This window comes from Rhinichthys klamathensis, unplaced genomic scaffold, assembly GCF_029890125.1.
Source record: "Rhinichthys klamathensis goyatoka isolate OS25496 unplaced genomic scaffold, OSU_Roscu_1.1 h1tg000215l_1, whole genome shotgun sequence".
Classification (NCBI taxonomy): domain Eukaryota; kingdom Metazoa; phylum Chordata; class Actinopteri; order Cypriniformes; family Leuciscidae; genus Rhinichthys; species Rhinichthys klamathensis.
In genome coordinates, this window is record NW_026606740.1 from 107,734 (window position 1) to 125,941 (window position 18,208).

Here is an 18,208-nt window from a genome sequence, read left to right on the forward strand (position 1 = left end):
TTAATCCATCCATCCAGCCGATCTCCGGTTCTGGCGGTACCACTTTTAGCATAGCTTAGCATACATCATTGAAGTGGACAAGGCCATTAGCATTTCTCATTAAAAAATGACCAAAGTGTTTCGATATTTTTCCTATTTAAAACTTGACTCTTCTGTAGTTACATCGTGGACTAAGACCGACGGAAAATGTAAAGTTGCGATTTTCTAGGCTGATATGGCTAGGAACTATACTCTCATTCCTGCGTAATAATCAAGAAACTTTACTGCCGTACCATGAGAGCAGCAGGCGCAGGCACTTAGTCCCGGTCACGTTGGAAGTTACCGAGCTGGGGACTATTTTCAGGCGCTGCGTCATATCATTACGCCTGCTGCACTCATGGTACGGCAGTAAAGTTTCTTGATTATTACACAGGAATGAGAGTATAGTTCCTAGCCATATCAGCCTAGAAAATCGCAACTTTACATTTTCCGTCGGTCTTAGTGCACGATGTAACTACAGAAGAGTCAAGTTTTAAATAGGAAAAATATCGAAACACTTTGGTCATTTTTTAATGAGAAATGCTAATGGTCTTGTCCACTTCAATGATGTATGCTAAGCTATGCTAAAAGTGGTACCGCCAGAACCGGAGATCGGCTGAATGGATTCAAAAACGGTAAAACTCAACAGTTTAACTCTGGGGGAGTTGTAAAATGAGCCTATTTCCAAAAAAAAGTGGAGTATCCCTTTAAGAGCCACGTTTCAGCGCTCAGTCTAGCTGTCGGGAACCTATGGCTTGCGAGCCACAACTGGCTCTTTGACAAAAATCATGTGGATAATTTATCAAAAATCAATCTCTCAACAAGGTCTAGCACCCTTTACCAATAAATGATTGATAAAAAAATTGGACATCAGCAATATAGATCAGGTTTCTGTAGAAAAAGCAACCAATTCCTTTGTTGTGCAACCAAAGTTAATGAAAATAAATTTTTTTTAATAATAATATATTTCAAGTTGTACTGGCCCTTTTATGTTAAGTAACTTGTCACTTCAAATAAAGATTGTATCAATTACATCAAGTAAGTCCATCTGAACGCCATAGGGCGTCTCACACACACGCTAAATATGCCCTGCCACAGAAGTACGATAACACACATCATTCCAGGAAATCCCTAATCCCTATTGAAACGCTTTGATTGATTAAACATGACTAATAAACACACGACTGCCTTATTCCGTGTAAGAAGCCACATCATCTCCCAGAAGGATGCTCAAACTGTCGTTATGAAGTGAGTTTGGAGTAAAAGCATGTTGTGTTTTGTTGGACAAGAGGTTCATAAATGCTTCTCATGTTTGGAAAGATGTTTGACGCGTGGTGCTTTTACAAATGCAGTCGTTATAAGTGACTCAAACTCAGTGCTTTCTGATGGAGCAGCGTTTACAGAGCCGTACATCAATGAAAAGCTGCGCATTAAAAATAACCACAGCCGTTGCGATTTCAAAATCGCGATAAGCCAAATCGGTTTAAGTGCGATTACATGTAAATTGCTATTAATTGTGCAGCCCTACTTGTGATTAATCAGTATCTATGAGCAGCATCTATGAAATATGCGTTATTTACAAGCATTTGAATCGTCACGGTATGCATGCAAAATTAGGAAACGCGAATGTAAACTAGTCGCATTTCAAACACATTGATCAATATTTTGAAACAGTTTGTTCCATGTTTGGATTTGAAACAGTTTGTTCCATGTCCGTAATAAAGATGGTAACCCTATATACATACAGTTAAAGGAGAACTCCGGCGCAAAATGAACCTTTGGTCTAATTACACATTGTTACCTAGTCAACCGTTATCTGAGATTTGTTTTCATGATTATCGAATGTAAAGAGTTTTATCTCTAAAAACAGTTTAGCCTATAAAGCTAGTATAACGCTAGTATATAGGGCATGGAGTAATGACAAATAAAAATCGCTTGTTAATTCCACTAACAAGGCTCAAAATAGCCCCACACTAACACGGTAGCATAATGAGGGTCCCTACCTTCAAACCGAAGCATTGAGAACTTTGTCAGTGTCCAGACAGTTTAATAAGAAGATATTTTATACATACAGTCAACTTCGCGTATACAGGCAGAAGCCATCTTTGAAAAACAGTCTCTACCAGTCGATCTACGAACGCCGATCCAAGCCTAATGTTCGCGCTCACCTTATCACAACTTATAGCTCGTTCACATTCTCACCAGCGCACTTGGATCGGCGTTCGTAGAGGTAAAACACGCCCCCCTCATTAGCATACAGAGGAAGAAATGTAGAAATAAATAAAATGTAGACAAATACATATATACATAAATAAATGTGTAAAATAAATAAGTGGAAATAAAATGCATAAATAAATGAAAAAATAAATAATTATTATAAAAAATATTATTAATTATACATACAATTATAATATTGTACATATATAAGGAAATAAAAATACTCCTTTGTTTTTTACATTTCTTTGTATATGCATTTATTTATGTTTTTTTTTTTTTTACATTTCTTCGTATATTTATTTATTTGTTATTATGTCAGCTTTGGCATTCCATAGCTCTGCAGCAGCAGCAATAATCAACAAGAGCAGCAGCATAGCACATCTAATCCACCAAGACCCAAATACATTAACTTTGTCATATTCATTAGCCTACCTAAAATCTTCCGAGAGTTGTCATGATAAAAATTATTGTATTGAATTACATTTTTGTTATTTGCGATTTAATAATTAATTATATAATTAATCAATTTTGTTAAATGAATCAAATGTTAATAATCAGTGTTTTCTTATTATTTTTTTTTAATTAGCGTATGTTCCTAGGAACTATAGTGATATTTTTTCGGATCCCATGGCCATTTTTTTTCAAGGATTGGTCCGTTTCAATTCGTATTGAATATACCGGGTAGTGCAATGTTAAAAGTTTCTCACATAACTACCATGTGCGGTAACATTTTGAGATTATTTCAAGACAGTTACCACCTGTATGTCAACTGTCGTACAATTACTAATCAAACTTTACAGAGATCAGCTGAGGGCGCGCGCACACACACACACACACACAATTTACAGACTTACCGGCTGTAACACTGAATCGGCACTCGAATAATAAAAAGGCTATAGTCTATTTCCCGAAAGAGAGTAGCCTAGCCTAATGTCTTAACGTTTTAAAGTCACCTTTGATTAAACGCGGGAACCGGCAACATTAGAGCTTGAGAAGAAGAATGAAAATGTCAACTCTTACTTGTGCTGTGAGAGGAACTCACTCCTGCGCTTCACCTCTTGACTCCTGCTCACCTGCTCAAGCACTTTATCTCTTAACCACTCAAGAACATGAACATATCTTTCCGCCTCACAAGAGCGAAGTCTTAACAATTAAAGTAACAAACTATACTTTTCGTACAAAATCGGCGTAACACAACGTAAATGCGCGATGTGTGGACAGCGCGTGCACGGCACTGTTATGACGTAGGTGTTCCCCTCACTATAAAACCTGGTCAGGAATGTGGGCAGGTAAGGGACGGACTACAAATTATATTTACAGTTTAAATTGATGGGTAAACGTTTTCTCTGAAGTTAACACACAGTGAAATCTCAAACACACACAGAACATGCATGCACACTGTTTGAACATCGAGTCAAGGCCAAATGGCCAAGAAGTTTATTACTTATCACTTATCTATCTATCTATCTATCTATCTATCTATCTATCTATCTATCTATCTATCTATCTATCTATCTATCTATCTATCTATCTATCTATCTATCTATCTATCTATCTATCTATCTATCTATCTATCTATCTATCAATGCTTTAGGAATAGAAATCCCTAATTTTCTTAAACAATTTCTTCCTTCTACCCCTAATTTATGAACCCTCTATGGTATACACACTATGATATCAATGAGGATTTTTTGTGTGTGGTGTTTTTCCTGCATGCTTAAAATTGGACACTATAACAATATCAATAAACATTTTGATTAATTTTTAATTTATTTAATTTTTAAAAAGTTTGTTGCCTCAAGGCAACATTCTACCACAATGGACAAATTGAAACATTTTACATTTTCACGTAGAAAAAAGAAATATATTTATTGAAAACATACATTTCTTAACCAGACACTTGAACAAATCCAGTTATTTAATGTATTACAAATTTCATATTTAATAAAAAAATAACATTTCATATCCAGCTGTTGCGCTCAGGCAACATAGGAACTCAAGTATTACCAAACCATCATATCATCAAGTTATCATCAAGTTATCATATTCATTCATTTATCCTCATCTCCATCTACAAGCTCGCCCTCACTCTCTCCCTGCAGGATTCACTGTCACTATGACCACATCTTCCTCATCACAGTATGACACTTCATCCTCACCCTCATCAACAGTTGTGTTTTATACATTTTTTAGCTATGAAATGTGCAATCATAACATGTGCAGATATAGTATGTGAATTACTATTCTTATAAGTGCATTACAAAATCATGCAAAAATGCAAATATATTTAGATAATTCTAACTCTTTTCCTTACAACTATAATATAATATAATATAATATAATATAATATAATATAATATAATATAATATAATATTTGTATTCCAACCTATGCCTGGTATGGCCTTATGCGATTACAATGCTGCCTTGAGGCAACACAGTTTTTTGTTATGTCCTCTAAAACATTTGATGATATACAATGTAAAGTTCTTTGACAAAACTTCTTCACTTACCAGTGAAGGGGACTCGTAGTTTTTTGTGGGTGATTAACTGGATGCAAATTAGTGAAAAACTTTCCACTGAGGAAAATAGGGAGCACATGGGATGTGACCTGTGCACATGTGCTGAAACAGTGGGTCATGTGACATTTTTTTGCACTTTTGCTGATTAGTATTTGAGTTCTTCTCACCTCAGATAGGTGTGACCAATAAATGGGTGTCTCATTTTATTAAAAATAAATAGACTATGTTGCCTGGAGGTAACATCGTACCATATTGGTTGATCTTCACATGTGGACACTGTTAAAGTTCATTTCTTGAGGCGAGTATGTGGTTTGCTTTAATCACTATTTACATGACACATTATGTTCAATTTTCTTTTCCATTTATTGGTAAATGGAACACACCACACAGCTGATCGCTTCACAATCCAATTTTCAGACCATACAATGCAAATGCAAAAATGAAAAATTGAACATTTTTCTTGTTTTTTCAGTTACATTATCAATGTATAGTTGCCTTTTTTCAATTTTACTTGTGCTAAATTGTGAATTCAGAAACAAACATTTAAATAAATGAAATCTAACTGATTTTCTAATTTTCGTCTAATTACCACCCGTTGGGCGGTACCATTTGCACGGGGGTGTGGCCGTGGACTAACTTTACTATCATTTCATTGATGCAACTGCTTTATTTACACTGCATGCACGTTGAGGAGAAGTTTAAAAGACGGAACACAGGACGAAATTTTTCACCCGAAGTGACAGTTTTTATTGATAATAACTGCACTGTTAACCCTTGCTGTAAAAAAAGTCCAAATTCTGACAATATCAAACCATTTTCCATTAAAACAGTGTTGCTTAAATAATTTGCAAATAGTTTTAATAGGCTTAGATTACTTAACTACAATTAGACATACTACAAGATACCATTGTTATTCCTTTAAATCCCTTTTAAAAAAATTAACTAGATTATCGTTATTTTTTAAATAATAAATCCCCCACCTGTATATTAAACAGGGAAAGCTGCATAGCAACACCACCTATGGTAGCAAAGCTATTAAATCATACAAAAACACGAAGACAGTCTATACAAGGAGAGAAAAAAAAGAAAGAAAAAAAACGCAAAGTTAACACCATTAAAATAATAATAATTATTAGTGCAGTAAGCCCATTTGCAAATCAAACCTTGTTTATTTTTTATGAATAGAAATACTGAAAAGTATCCGGAAATGACAATGTCAATAAAGTAAAATTAAAGTCATGTGAAATAATACTTCCTACAGTAAACTATGCCAAAAAAAAAGGTTGAAAGTAAAATTATTATCTTAAAGCAAAATAGTGTAATAAAAAAAAAACTATTTGTGATGATGTAGGCCTATAGGCTAAAGGCTATAACCCGCTGCGGGTATAAGACATATTCATTTTGTAATGCTTTTTATTCCATATATGAAACATTATTATTCCAATGTAAAGACAACCAACATACTATAGTGCATAAGAACATAATTCGTGTCTGGACAGTGTTGTGTGAGAGAAAATAATCTCAGGACAGGTTAATCAGTTTTGGAGGCTGGCTCCATTTATCATCAAAACAAAAATAAATGACAGATAAGGTGGATGAGGGTGAGGGTGATCCTCGCTCCGAAGCGGGACAACAGGCCATCAAACTGGGCGCGGGACAGGCGGAAGTACCGCTGAAAGCTCCGTCACGCAGCTCCCGGAGCGAGCAAATGGTGAAACTCGCCAAACTGGGAACGCCTCCGGAGGGTCTGGTGGACGCAAGTACGGCGTTTGGTGTGAACGCAGCAGACCTTACCAGTTTTATTTACAGTAAAATACTGGCAACACTTTTTAATGGAAAATGGTTTGATATTGTCAGAATTTGGCCTTTTTTTACTGCAAGGGTTAACAGTAGGCCTACAGTTATTATCAATAAAAACTGTCACTTCGGGTGAAAAATGTCGTCCATATGTTCCGTCTTTTAAACTTCTCCTCAACGTGCATGCAGTGTAAATATGCAGTTGCATCAATGAAATGATAGTAAAGTTAGTCCACGGCCACACCCCCGTGCAAATGGTACCGCCCAACGGGCAAATTAAAGACGAAAATTAGAAAATCAGTTAGATTTCATTTATTCAAATGTTTGTTTCTGAAGTCACAATTTAAGTAAAATTGAAAAAAAAATGGAGAAAAAGGCAACTATCCGTTGATAATGTAACTGGAAAAACATGAAAAATGAATGTCTGGTTTCAATTTTTCATTTTTGCATTTGCATTGTATGGTCTGAAAATTGAATTGTGAAGCGTTACACGGACCCCAGATCCTCCCCATTGTCTAACAGTTGGCATGGGTGTTCACCTTTAATTGCAATCAAGCCACAGGTTCAAAAACGCCTCAGGCTTTTCACATTACATTGATACTCTGGGTTTCCCTTCATTAACTCTTCCATAATTGTCACGCAATATTGCACACTGAAGCACTGCACACTTCAGTTAATAATAATAATAATAATGTTTATATGGCTTTCTCAAGGCAACATAATAAAGAAATCTTGGGGCGGCAGTGGATCAGTGGTTCATGTAGCCTACAAACCGAAAGGTTGGTGGTTCAATCCCTGGTTCCACCTGACCAAGTGTCGAGGTGTCCATGAGCAAGACACCTAACCCCAGCCGCTCCCGACGAGCTGGATGGCGCCTTGCATGGCTGACACCGCCGTCGGTGTATGAGTGAGTGTGTGAATGGGTGAATGTGAGGCAATATAAATGCAGTCAATTTACAATTCAGTTACAGATAACGCTTTCCTGTATGTTATACAGTGTTGGCTTTCTGATGAGGCTATGCCAGAGACATTTAATAATATATGATTTCCTTTTCTTTCAAAAGACCAAACCTAACCTTCAAGAGTCATTCAATACACCTAATCTGCCTACTGCAAAGCAAAGGGGTTTAGTGTGTACATTCCTCTATGTGTCTGGTCTTTGCTAGCCACTATACTCTATTGTGTTGTGGCTTGGTTTCAGATGACTTCAGACAGTGCATGTGGGAAAAAAATGGCTTCCTCTTGTGTGACAAGATTTTATGCTAATTGTTGCCCTCAGTGTGAAGCTGACTAACTAAACAAGAGTTAGTTTGACATAACAGAATGTCTTTTTAACTACTATAGGAGATGATTTTAACACATCAGTTTACAATGTAACCTCTAAAAAACAAAAACAGTAGTCTCCTCTCTTATCTGTACTACACACTCTCTATTTCAGGCTCACTTTCTGCCTGTTCCATATAGTTAAAACATCCATGTGTGACTTTCTGGGGCCTCTGTTGTAGCATGTCATTGCACTAGATAACAAAATATCAAGCAAAGTCTCTCTGCGAACGGATGATGCTAGACTTTTTCTCGGAAATATAATACTGTAACTGTTAGTTCAACAAGTATACCTGCATGGGGCCAGTTGCAGAAACTTACTATGTTAAGACTGTGACTTAAGTCTCAAATTAGACCGATCAGACTTTTTATGTAACTTACTGTAAAATTAAGACCAGTCTTGAAAATGACTAACTTTTAAGTATAAGCAGTTTACGCAACCGGCCATTGTTAACCTATACTTGTAGTTAGGCAAGTTAGAAGCAAAATACAGAAAGTAGCCAGAACCTGTTTTTGTACAAGTAGATAAAAGTGAACTGATTAAATGGGTATATATGATTTGTACATATAGCCTAGTATATACCAAACCACAAAGAGTGAGTTTTTAGGTTGACATTAGCTGACTATATATGTTACTGAATTATACACTGATAATTGAACTATTCATTCATATCCATCTACTGTAGAGTTTCTTGTCCACCATATCTGACATTGGCTCACCTCTTCTAACGTCAGGTGTCACTGTTGAGATTGAGTGTTGTTGAGAACTCAGAGTTTCACAATGGCAAATGTGACTTTTCTTGGTTATTCATGCGCACATAATGAAAATGATGATTAACGCATAAAATCATAACAGCATTTGTTCTGAGTCATATTTGCAATTACATTGCAAACCAAATCCAAGGACATTTTTAGTCAATGAAGACAATTACCCTCAAGTTCCTATCAGAGTATCCACAGGTTCCTCACATTAAATATAGACTAGTTTGACAAGTACCTTATTTACTGCACGTCCATTGCTTAGTAGTTTAAACCTAACAAAATGTGAAATATCTTGCTTATGATCCTTGTGAAAAATACATGCCAGTTAGTGCAGTGTTTTGTTTCCAAGGCAATGACATTTATACATTTTTAGATGCAACTTATAATTATTTGATGCAAAACACATGCATATAAATGGGTTTAATCATCTTTAAAAAAAAGTGTTTTAGATATATGTTTACCTGCTGGTTGCATTGTCCCAACAATGTGTCTGTCTCTGTCAGTGTGTCCTCCCCTTCTGTTTAAAACTTCCTCAACTCGCTGAAAATGTAGCGTACAGAAAGATGCAGTGTGTCTGTGTGAATGAGTGAAGGCTGGACTGCTAAAGAAGCCCTCAGCCTGAGTGGGCCGTCTCAGTCCATGGGAGATTCTCGTTTTCTATGGTCTGGAAGTACCTCCCAAGTCCCACCACAAAAGGATCATTAAACTGGTACCATTTACCATTACAGTTCTCTGAAACGCACAAAGTTGTTTCCTTGAAGAGTTTAATATTTTATTTATTGATTATCATGCCGTTCCAAGCCTGTATGACTTACTGTGGAACACAAAAGAAGAAAATACAACAAAAGCGCACAGTGTTCACGAACTCTCATCATTTCCCCTTCCTCTATAGTTTTTCAATGTTCATGCTAGGTTTGACATCAATGAAATCATAGATATCCATAATAAAGGCTAGATGTCTCATCCACGCTGCTGGCCAACGGAGGTCGACGTCCGCACTGGCGGCCATCTTGTCACAGTCAGCTCGCTCACTCGTAACATTGTGTTTTAATGATGTACTTTTTAAATAACCATGACTTGCTCAATTTTCTACCGATTTTCAAACGGTTTGGTTTGTTATAAACGTCAGATGTAGTTATGACACTGCATACTTATGAATAATAAGTGTGTAAATAAATAATCATCCAGAATTATAGCCACGTCAATAACGTTTGTAAGAAACCAAACCGTTTGTTAATCCGTCAAGATTTCAACGAGGTAAGAGTATTTGTGTTCGTGCTGATCACTCATCTTACATCAGGTGTCACAGAGCCCGCCAGAAAGATGTGACAAGATGGCCGCCGGTGATGACGATAGCCATAAGACATCAAGCCTTTATTATGGATATCTATGAATGAAACCATCAGTTCATATACAGGGTTAGACAAAAAAACGGAAACACTGGCCAATATGGTGTTGGGGTTTACTCCTATATGCATGGGCTGATGGTCAATCTTCACTGATTTCACATTTCATCAGTGCAGGTTGCGATAGAACAGCTTTACATGGCATATTGGAAACCACACAGCATAATGGGAGACATATCAAAGTTTAAAAGAATATAAATTGATGGTGCTGGCTCATCTGTGACCAGGATTGTAAGTCTTTGTGGTGTATCGAAAGCCCCGGTACCAGGGTAAAACTGGCTATGAAGCTCGAATCACATCCAGCAGAAGTAACTGTCGACACAAGAGGAAGCTGAAGCTCTCTGAAAGGGATGTTCTTACTAACCCAGTTTGTATCCAAAAAACATAAAACCACAGCTGGCCAACTCACTGCAGAGTTAAATGCACACCTCGACTCTCGTTTCCATCAAAACTGTTCGTCAGGAGCTCGACCGGGTCAGTGTTCGTGGTCAGGCTGCTATAGTCAAACCTTTGGTCACTCATGCTGCCAATGCCAAACGTCGGCTCTGATAAATCCACCTTCACTGTCTTTCCCACATCCGGGAGACTTACAGTGTGTAGAAGCCCTAAAGAAGCTTACCAGCGGGACTGGTGATTCCCAGAGTGAAGCACGACGGTGGATCAGTGATGGTTTGGGCTTGATGGGCGCGTCATTAGATGGACCATGTGGACCTATAATGGTTGAAATAATGTTCCCATTACACACAGCAAGACTGTTGTTGTACACAGAAGTCACGGTTTGGTACGCACCTCGGTTTTGGGGTCACGATTCAATGGGAGTTCGGTTATGGCAAGCCGTTTTAAATTTTATTCATTTCCAGGATATGAATACTTGATATCAACAATTCAATTGTCACTAGTTAAAATTATAATTATTTATATCAGGAATAATATTTCTACTAGTAACAATGGCAATTTTTGATATCAGGAATTACATTTTCACTAGTAACAATGCTAATTCTTGACATCAACAATTGAATTGCAACTAGTAAAAACTATAATTCTTGATATCTGTAATTGTATTTTCACTAGTGAAATGTCACCATAGGCTGCCATTCAAAATCAATTCTTGATATCAAGAATTGATTTCTTACTAGTTGAAATTCCCATTTCACATATCAGAAATACAATTCTTACTAGTAAAAACCTTTATTTTTGATATCAAGAATTAAATTGTCACTAGTTGAAATGTCTATTCTTGATATCAACAATTGAATTGCTACTAGTAACAATGTTCATTTTTGATATCAATAATTCAATGAGTAATTTTAATAACATGCATTTAAGGCAATTGTTAGGGTTGTTTGTTTGTTATTGTTGTGTTTGTGTTTTCTTCATTTTTAATATTTTTTTGTACATATTTTGGAACTATTTAGTAACTTTATATATATATTTTTACATTCTTTACATTTTTTTATAATATATTTTTACATTCTCTCTTTTTGCATTTGTAATGTTTTTTTTGACCTCTTAACAGATCTTGTATCAATTAAGTAACTATAGATTTGATAAAAAGGAGCAGATCTTTTAAAATAACTATTTACATCAACTAAAACAAACTTGTTACTAACTTAAAATGTTAACATGTTCTTCATTTTTAATATTTTGGAACTATGTAGTAACTTTATATATATATATATATATATATATATATATATATATATATAAACATGTTTAACATTTTTATATATATATACTAATAAACTACTAATACAGAGCTGCCAACTCTCACGCATTGGCCGTGCGACACACGCATTTGATTGGTTTCACACGCTCACACGCCACACCCCCGATCTCTCACGCTGAAGTGTCAACCTGGGGTGCGTTTCCCAAACCCAACTATGGTCGCAAGTTCCATCGTTAGCATAGAGTTCAATGGAAATTGCGATCATAGTTGGCCAACGATGCTTTTGGGAAACGCATCGCAGGTCGGTCAAATGCCTGGAAGATGAGTGTATCTATATATCTACCTGTTGAGCCACTCGTGATCGAGTAGCTATGCCGCAAATTAGTTAAAATCTCTCGTAATCTAGAGCGAGAGACAGAGATTGTGCTCCAAACCACGTAGCGCGCACGCACGGCATAGAGGGAAAGCGAGCGAGAGACCTTGCGTGTGACCCCGAATGTCAAATAAAGCTGTTCTCATTTCCTATTTTTTTTTTTTGTCAGACAATAGAACGAGTAGCTATAATATAGTGAATGATTACATTTTTTATAGGCCTATGTGGAACGTTATTTAATTGAGAGAGTTAGGGAACCGGATGAACTATAAGCTATGTGATAGTGAGTGTTACAAGTAATAAGCACAAGAAAATAAATAAAAATGAAAATAGTCAAACTAAATTCTTTAAATATAACAAAAGAAAAGCAGATAAGTGATAAGTCCATGGAAAAACACTGCTCATTCGTACGGAAGCGTATTGCATTCACTTGAAGAAAAAAATCTACTCTGTTTTTCTGAATTAATGAGTTAATTATCTCAGAATTACGAGATAATTTTTCATGGAAAAAAAGTTTTTGCTCTGTTTTTCTGAATTAACGAGTTAATTATCTCAGAATTACAAGATCATTTTTCATGGAATTTTTTTTTTTGCTCTGTTTTTCTGAATTAATGACTTGATTATCTCAAAAACTCAGAAATTCAGAAAAACAGAGCAAAAACTTTTTTTCCATGAAAAATGATCTTGTAATTCTGAGATAATTAACTCGTTAATTCAGAAAAACAGAGAAAAAAAAAATTCCATGAAAAATTATCTTGTAATTCTGAGATAATTAACTCGTTAATTCAGAAAAACAGAGCAAAAACTTTTTTTCCATGAAAAATTGTCTCGTAATTCTGAGATAATTAACTCATTAATTCAGAAAAACAGAGTAGATTTTTTTCTTCAAGTGAATGCAATACGCTTCCGTACATTCGCGTCTGTCAGCGGCCGTGCGCTCCTCTCAGCCATTCACTGAACAGGGGAGACGCAGCTAGAGAGAGTGACGACAGGGAGAAAGCAAGACCTCGCGCTCGCAGAACAGTACTGGCAACATTTGGAGGTTATACTGAGGTTGTCGCTTTTTTAAAAAAAATGTCGCTAAAAATAGCGACAAAGGTGCTAATTTGGCAACACTGGACTCTCGGAGGGAAAAAGGAGAGGGTTGGGTAGAAAATAGAAAATAACGTAGCCTATCTCGAGCTGAATTGAATATCGCACCAATTTTGTGATTGTTATGTAGTGGGGCCAGGGTGGGCCAAGCTTCTGATTGGGTGGGCCAGGCCCACCCTGGCCCCCCCGTGGAGCCGGGCCTGGCGTGCGCCCCCTTCTGGATCGGAGTGTGGATCGCCTGTGACTGACTGTTCAATTCATTCATTGCACTGTGCAGGACTTGTGTGTGTCATTTCCAAAACTAATTGATGCGGTATTGGGCCACAGTCCTGCAGAGTTTAGTTCCAACCCTGCACCAACACACACACCTGTAGTTTTCAAATAAGCCTGAGGGGCTATAATGAAGGACACATAAGCCTGATTATCTGGATTTGGTGCATTTAAAGCTGAACTCTGCCGGGCTGAGAGTTTTGCACCCCTGCCCTACACAATACTAATAAAGTATGGTGGTCTAAAACCAGGTGTTTCAGTTTCATTTCCCAACCTCTGTATGTCTCATACAACATATAACATGCCAAATGAGATTAAGTTTAAACATCCAATAAATGTTATGTTATAATTTCCAAATGGTGAGAAAGAACGAAAAGCGTACATCACAAATGTTTGTCATTCTCCTTATAAACAAGAGTCAATTGAGTTTTAAAATGCTAAATGTTTATGTCACTTTCAGTGACAGCTTGATGCGACTGGATCTGACAGTATGCAAACTTTATCTTGCACTCTGACCAAGCCAAAAAACCATGATTTTGTTTTTGTCTGTACAAGTGATGCTATATTTAAACTTCTAATCCTGTTCTCACAGTAAATGACAAACATTTGTGGTCAGGATCTCTGCTGCATGATGCAGCGTTAGATAAAGCCGGGAAGCTGATGATGTTTTAGAAAAAAAAAAAATCTTTCCACTGGGAATTCAGCAACAACATGGTTGCAAAGCTCCACCACCATTTCCCGTTTGTCAGAAAATTTGTCCTGACCTTTGACCTACGAGGGTTCAATCTAACCCCACGTTTATTTCCGCCCTATACAACACTTTGAGCCCAGAATAACCGGACAACTAAATATATCTTTTATACTCGCATTTAACCAAACATTTTTAAACATTTTGAGGGATGCTTGCCGATTCAAAACAAGGGTGATCTAGGTGATTGCTTACTGTCCCGAATCAAAAGTCTATGATGCTCTAGTCTCTAGAACGCATTCTAATGCATAAATCATGCGTCTGATTCACCTGAAAAGTAAGAACCTAAAAGTAAATCTTTTTCTATGTTAAGCTCATGTCACAACTAATGTTTTCATTTTTGGGCTTTAACAGGACATGAGACTCCTACGCTTCTAATATTGAGAGTTTTATGTTCACCAAGTCCTCAAAGGCACTCTTTATAGTCAAGATGTCAGTTCTGTATGAAAAGAGATAAACTGAGAGACATTAAAGTTGAAGTATGTAGGAGATTTGCTTCCCAAATGAGCGGGATGATTTAGAATTTTTATACCACCGGTTCTCAGGAATAGTACTTGATTCTGATTGGTCGATATCATGACCTGGCGGTCACATGATAATGATGTCGTGAAGAATTGGGTCCGCCCTGCAAATCAAGTCAATCTAAAGGCCCAGACACACCAATCCGACATCATAGAACTAGTGGTGATGAAGGAGGACTGTGTCGCCTCATGTCTGGGCCAAAATGTTGCACTAGTTGGCCATTGGCTGGTCTTTATTAATAAAGACTAACACCCACGTCCCTTGTTTATAGCTGTGGAAATTGTGAATTGTGAAAATAGCCTCAGGGGCTTAGAGTAGTGATGTCTCGCCTAGTAAAATCATCATCTTCACCCTTTATTCCAATATTATTAAAAAAAAATCAGTTAAAGATTTTATGAGCATGTTGGGCAGTTGTGCTTGGACTCGATCATTTTTATTTTTGATAATAACACTAAAACATGCCAAATTGTTTGGACATCATTTTGGGCCTGTGTACTGAGAATGAGATCTCAGAAATTGTCGTTGACCCCCAATTAATTATGAACTATAAACATTGTGATAGTGGTAATGCACTCTCCATGGGAAATACATGTCCATTACTCACCCCAATCTAAAACAGTTCCATTAACAAGTTCCCATACACTGACCACTTCCTCTTATCCCCTTATTTCCTGTCACAATTCTCAGCTTAAATTGAAACAGGCTGGAGGATCAGCTTGCAATCCGTCCCAAAACAGTCAAAGTGAAGGCTTGTCACGCAGCCTAGTTGTTCTTAGGATGGTCTGAATATTTTCTCACAGGCTCAGTCAAGTCAAGTAAACTGAGGGTCATTTGGAGACTCCAGATCATTTGAAGATGAAGGGTCTACACTAAGAACAAAGAGAAACATCCTTTCCATTAACTGTCCAGAACATCCCCTCTCATAAATCTCAGGGACTGTGATGACCAACAGCATCGTTTCTAACCTTGGCTCAAGGCAGTGTGTGTGTGATGGTAACAGTTATGGTTAAGGAAATGCTGAGGACCGGCCGTCGTGGGACTAAGTTACTAAGTTTGGAACTTTTTTAGGGAGAGCTTGTACATCCTGTGTGCTGGGGAGGATGTTTTTCTCTCAGGGAGGTCACAGAAAAACACTCCAATAATGGAGATCATTGATCTAACTGCCCTCTTATTCAATTCATCTTTTTTTTTTTTTTACGTTCTATTCCTGTATCATGGGTTTATATAGCCTGGTTAAAACCAGACCATTCTCAGTTGTAAGTGAGTTATGGTCTGGCAAAGCGTCATAGACAAATCATTTCCAGAGGGGCGTCACCAACGGACGTCGCGGATAGACCTAAACCCAATCAGAGCGATGAAGGAGATGACGTATGCAGAGCGGCGGAGAAACATCTCCGAGTGTTGTTCTTTGCTCGGTTTTTAACAAAAAGGAAACGTTCAAATCGCTTAAAACAGACGCGATAGCTGATTCGAAAGAGTGATGTTCGACGGCGGCATCCATCTTTGTAATGTAGGCTACAAAATCTGCTTCAAAATCCCAGCGCTGTCGTCATTGTGTAAAGCACGCCCCAACGTTTCTGATTGGTGCCTCGATTTCGGCGGATTGGAAACGGGTTTGAATGAGCTCTTTGCCAGACTAATTTTCAGAGCAAATCTAAATTTGCCGGAAGTTGTCTGGGTTTTCCCAGGCTAGGGTTTATATATAATATCCACAGCCAATAAATAATCATTTTCAAAAAATTCCTTAGATTTGTTAAGATCAGATCAGATCTTCCACAATGGGATTTTACAGTGTGTTCACACTTGGCAGGTTTAATTCAATTAAAACAAACTCTGGTGTGATTGCTCTGTTAATGCGTTTCAGTTAAATAAGTGTGAACGCTGCCATCTGAACCCTGGTCGCACCAAACAAGCGGACCGAGACTCTGAAAAGATGAGTCTTGATCCGCATCCAAACAAACTCTTGTGCGGTTCGACTGAAATATGAACACAACACGGACCAAAGACATCTAAACGAACCAAAAACAGGACATGATGTCACAAAATGCAACCCTAAAAAGGACAGAGTGCTCAAGCTGTTTTTTCCCTCATCATAGTCGTGATATTGCCCATCACAGTTCGGTTCAGGCACCAGAAACGCGTCTCCTCGCAGCAGATCTTCGTCTGTGTGTGTGACGGAGGGATTCCTGCCACTGTTTTGACTCCTTTACATATTTGATAAACTATTATCCGGTTAATTTTCTCCCCCACCTTTAATACTGTAAAGCTGCTGCGTTAAGCATCTATAAAGTGCTATATTGTGATGTGACTTGACTGATGTGTCGAATTGCAGAGCTGGTGCAAACATCCACATCACTATGATCAGATGCTTTCTGAACTGCTGTTTTCTCACCGCTGTCATTTTTTGTTGTGTGTTTATTTTGCAGAGACGCCCCCCGTTGGACAATGCCATCCCCCCCCGTTGGAGAAGTCTCACGCCAAGCTAAACTCAAAAGTTGGCAGCTCTGTGTCATGACATAGGATGAGTTACTATTCCAGAGTAGAAAACAACTGTCTTACTTTCTGTAATGTTAAGGGAAAGTGGGAACTGGCTCTCACAAATAAAAACATGCAATTTGGCAACAATACATGCGTATATTTTTGTAAATGACCTATCCCCTTGCTCAGATTGCTAAATGCTATGCTTATTTAGAAAACTGACGCTATGCTCGTCTTTACTCAGTCTGATAGTGACATCTGGTGGTGCATAATGTTCGTTACAGTCTTTGGACTCTAATAGCACGCAGATCACATTTAAAAAACATTCACTGTTTCAGACATGGTTTCAGAAGAGGAAACATGTGGTCCAGCATACTTATCCAAAATATACAGGGGATTAATAAAGATGAATCTCCAACGAACGAACCAACCAAAATAAATCAATAAAAAAGATGGATGGATGGATGATAGATAGATAGATGGATAGAGCTCACACCCTCTATTGATATTATAATGAATGAATGAATGAATAAATAAGATGGATGGATGGATAGATAGACCCCACAAACCCAACATGCAATAGGACAGCACATTATTCATATTCCCTTGCATAATTGTATCTGTAGGCCTATATAATTTTTTGTATGCATATTTTATGTGATTTATCTTTGTCATTTTATTATCTTTATTTAGATTTTTTTCTGTATACTGAAAGCTTCACCAAGACATTGAATATCATTCTGATTCTAATAAACCTACCCTGTTTATTTTCTGTGGGCTTTATAGTAAAGATGCCATTCTGTACTTTTTTCTAAACCGAGAAAATAAAACTTACACAATTGAGTGATTAGACAAAAATTGCAGCATCTTGATTGATGTGTAACAATTAATATAACGGGAAGATGAATGCTTGTGGTTTAAACAAGCTCAAATTATCGCATTATTTTCACCATCTCCATTTCCGCGTTGTTTCCATTGGTGGAGCTCTTCTTAAAGCCTCTTGACCACTTTTTTAA

General features: G+C 37.3%; 1 protein-coding gene across 1 annotated transcript in view; it reads right to left on the reverse strand.

Moving 5' to 3' along the window:
* ano1a (anoctamin 1, calcium activated chloride channel a) overlaps positions 1–9,208 on the reverse strand; it is a 75,195-nt gene extending 65,987 nt beyond the window's left edge. Inside the window, exon 1 of the mRNA XM_056264079.1 lies at positions 9,099–9,208. Coding sequence (XP_056120054.1) covers positions 9,099–9,111 — 13 coding nt within the window. The 5' untranslated portion in view covers positions 9,112–9,208. The remainder of the gene's footprint in view (positions 1–9,098) is intronic.
* Positions 9,209–18,208: the final 9,000 nt, after the last annotated feature.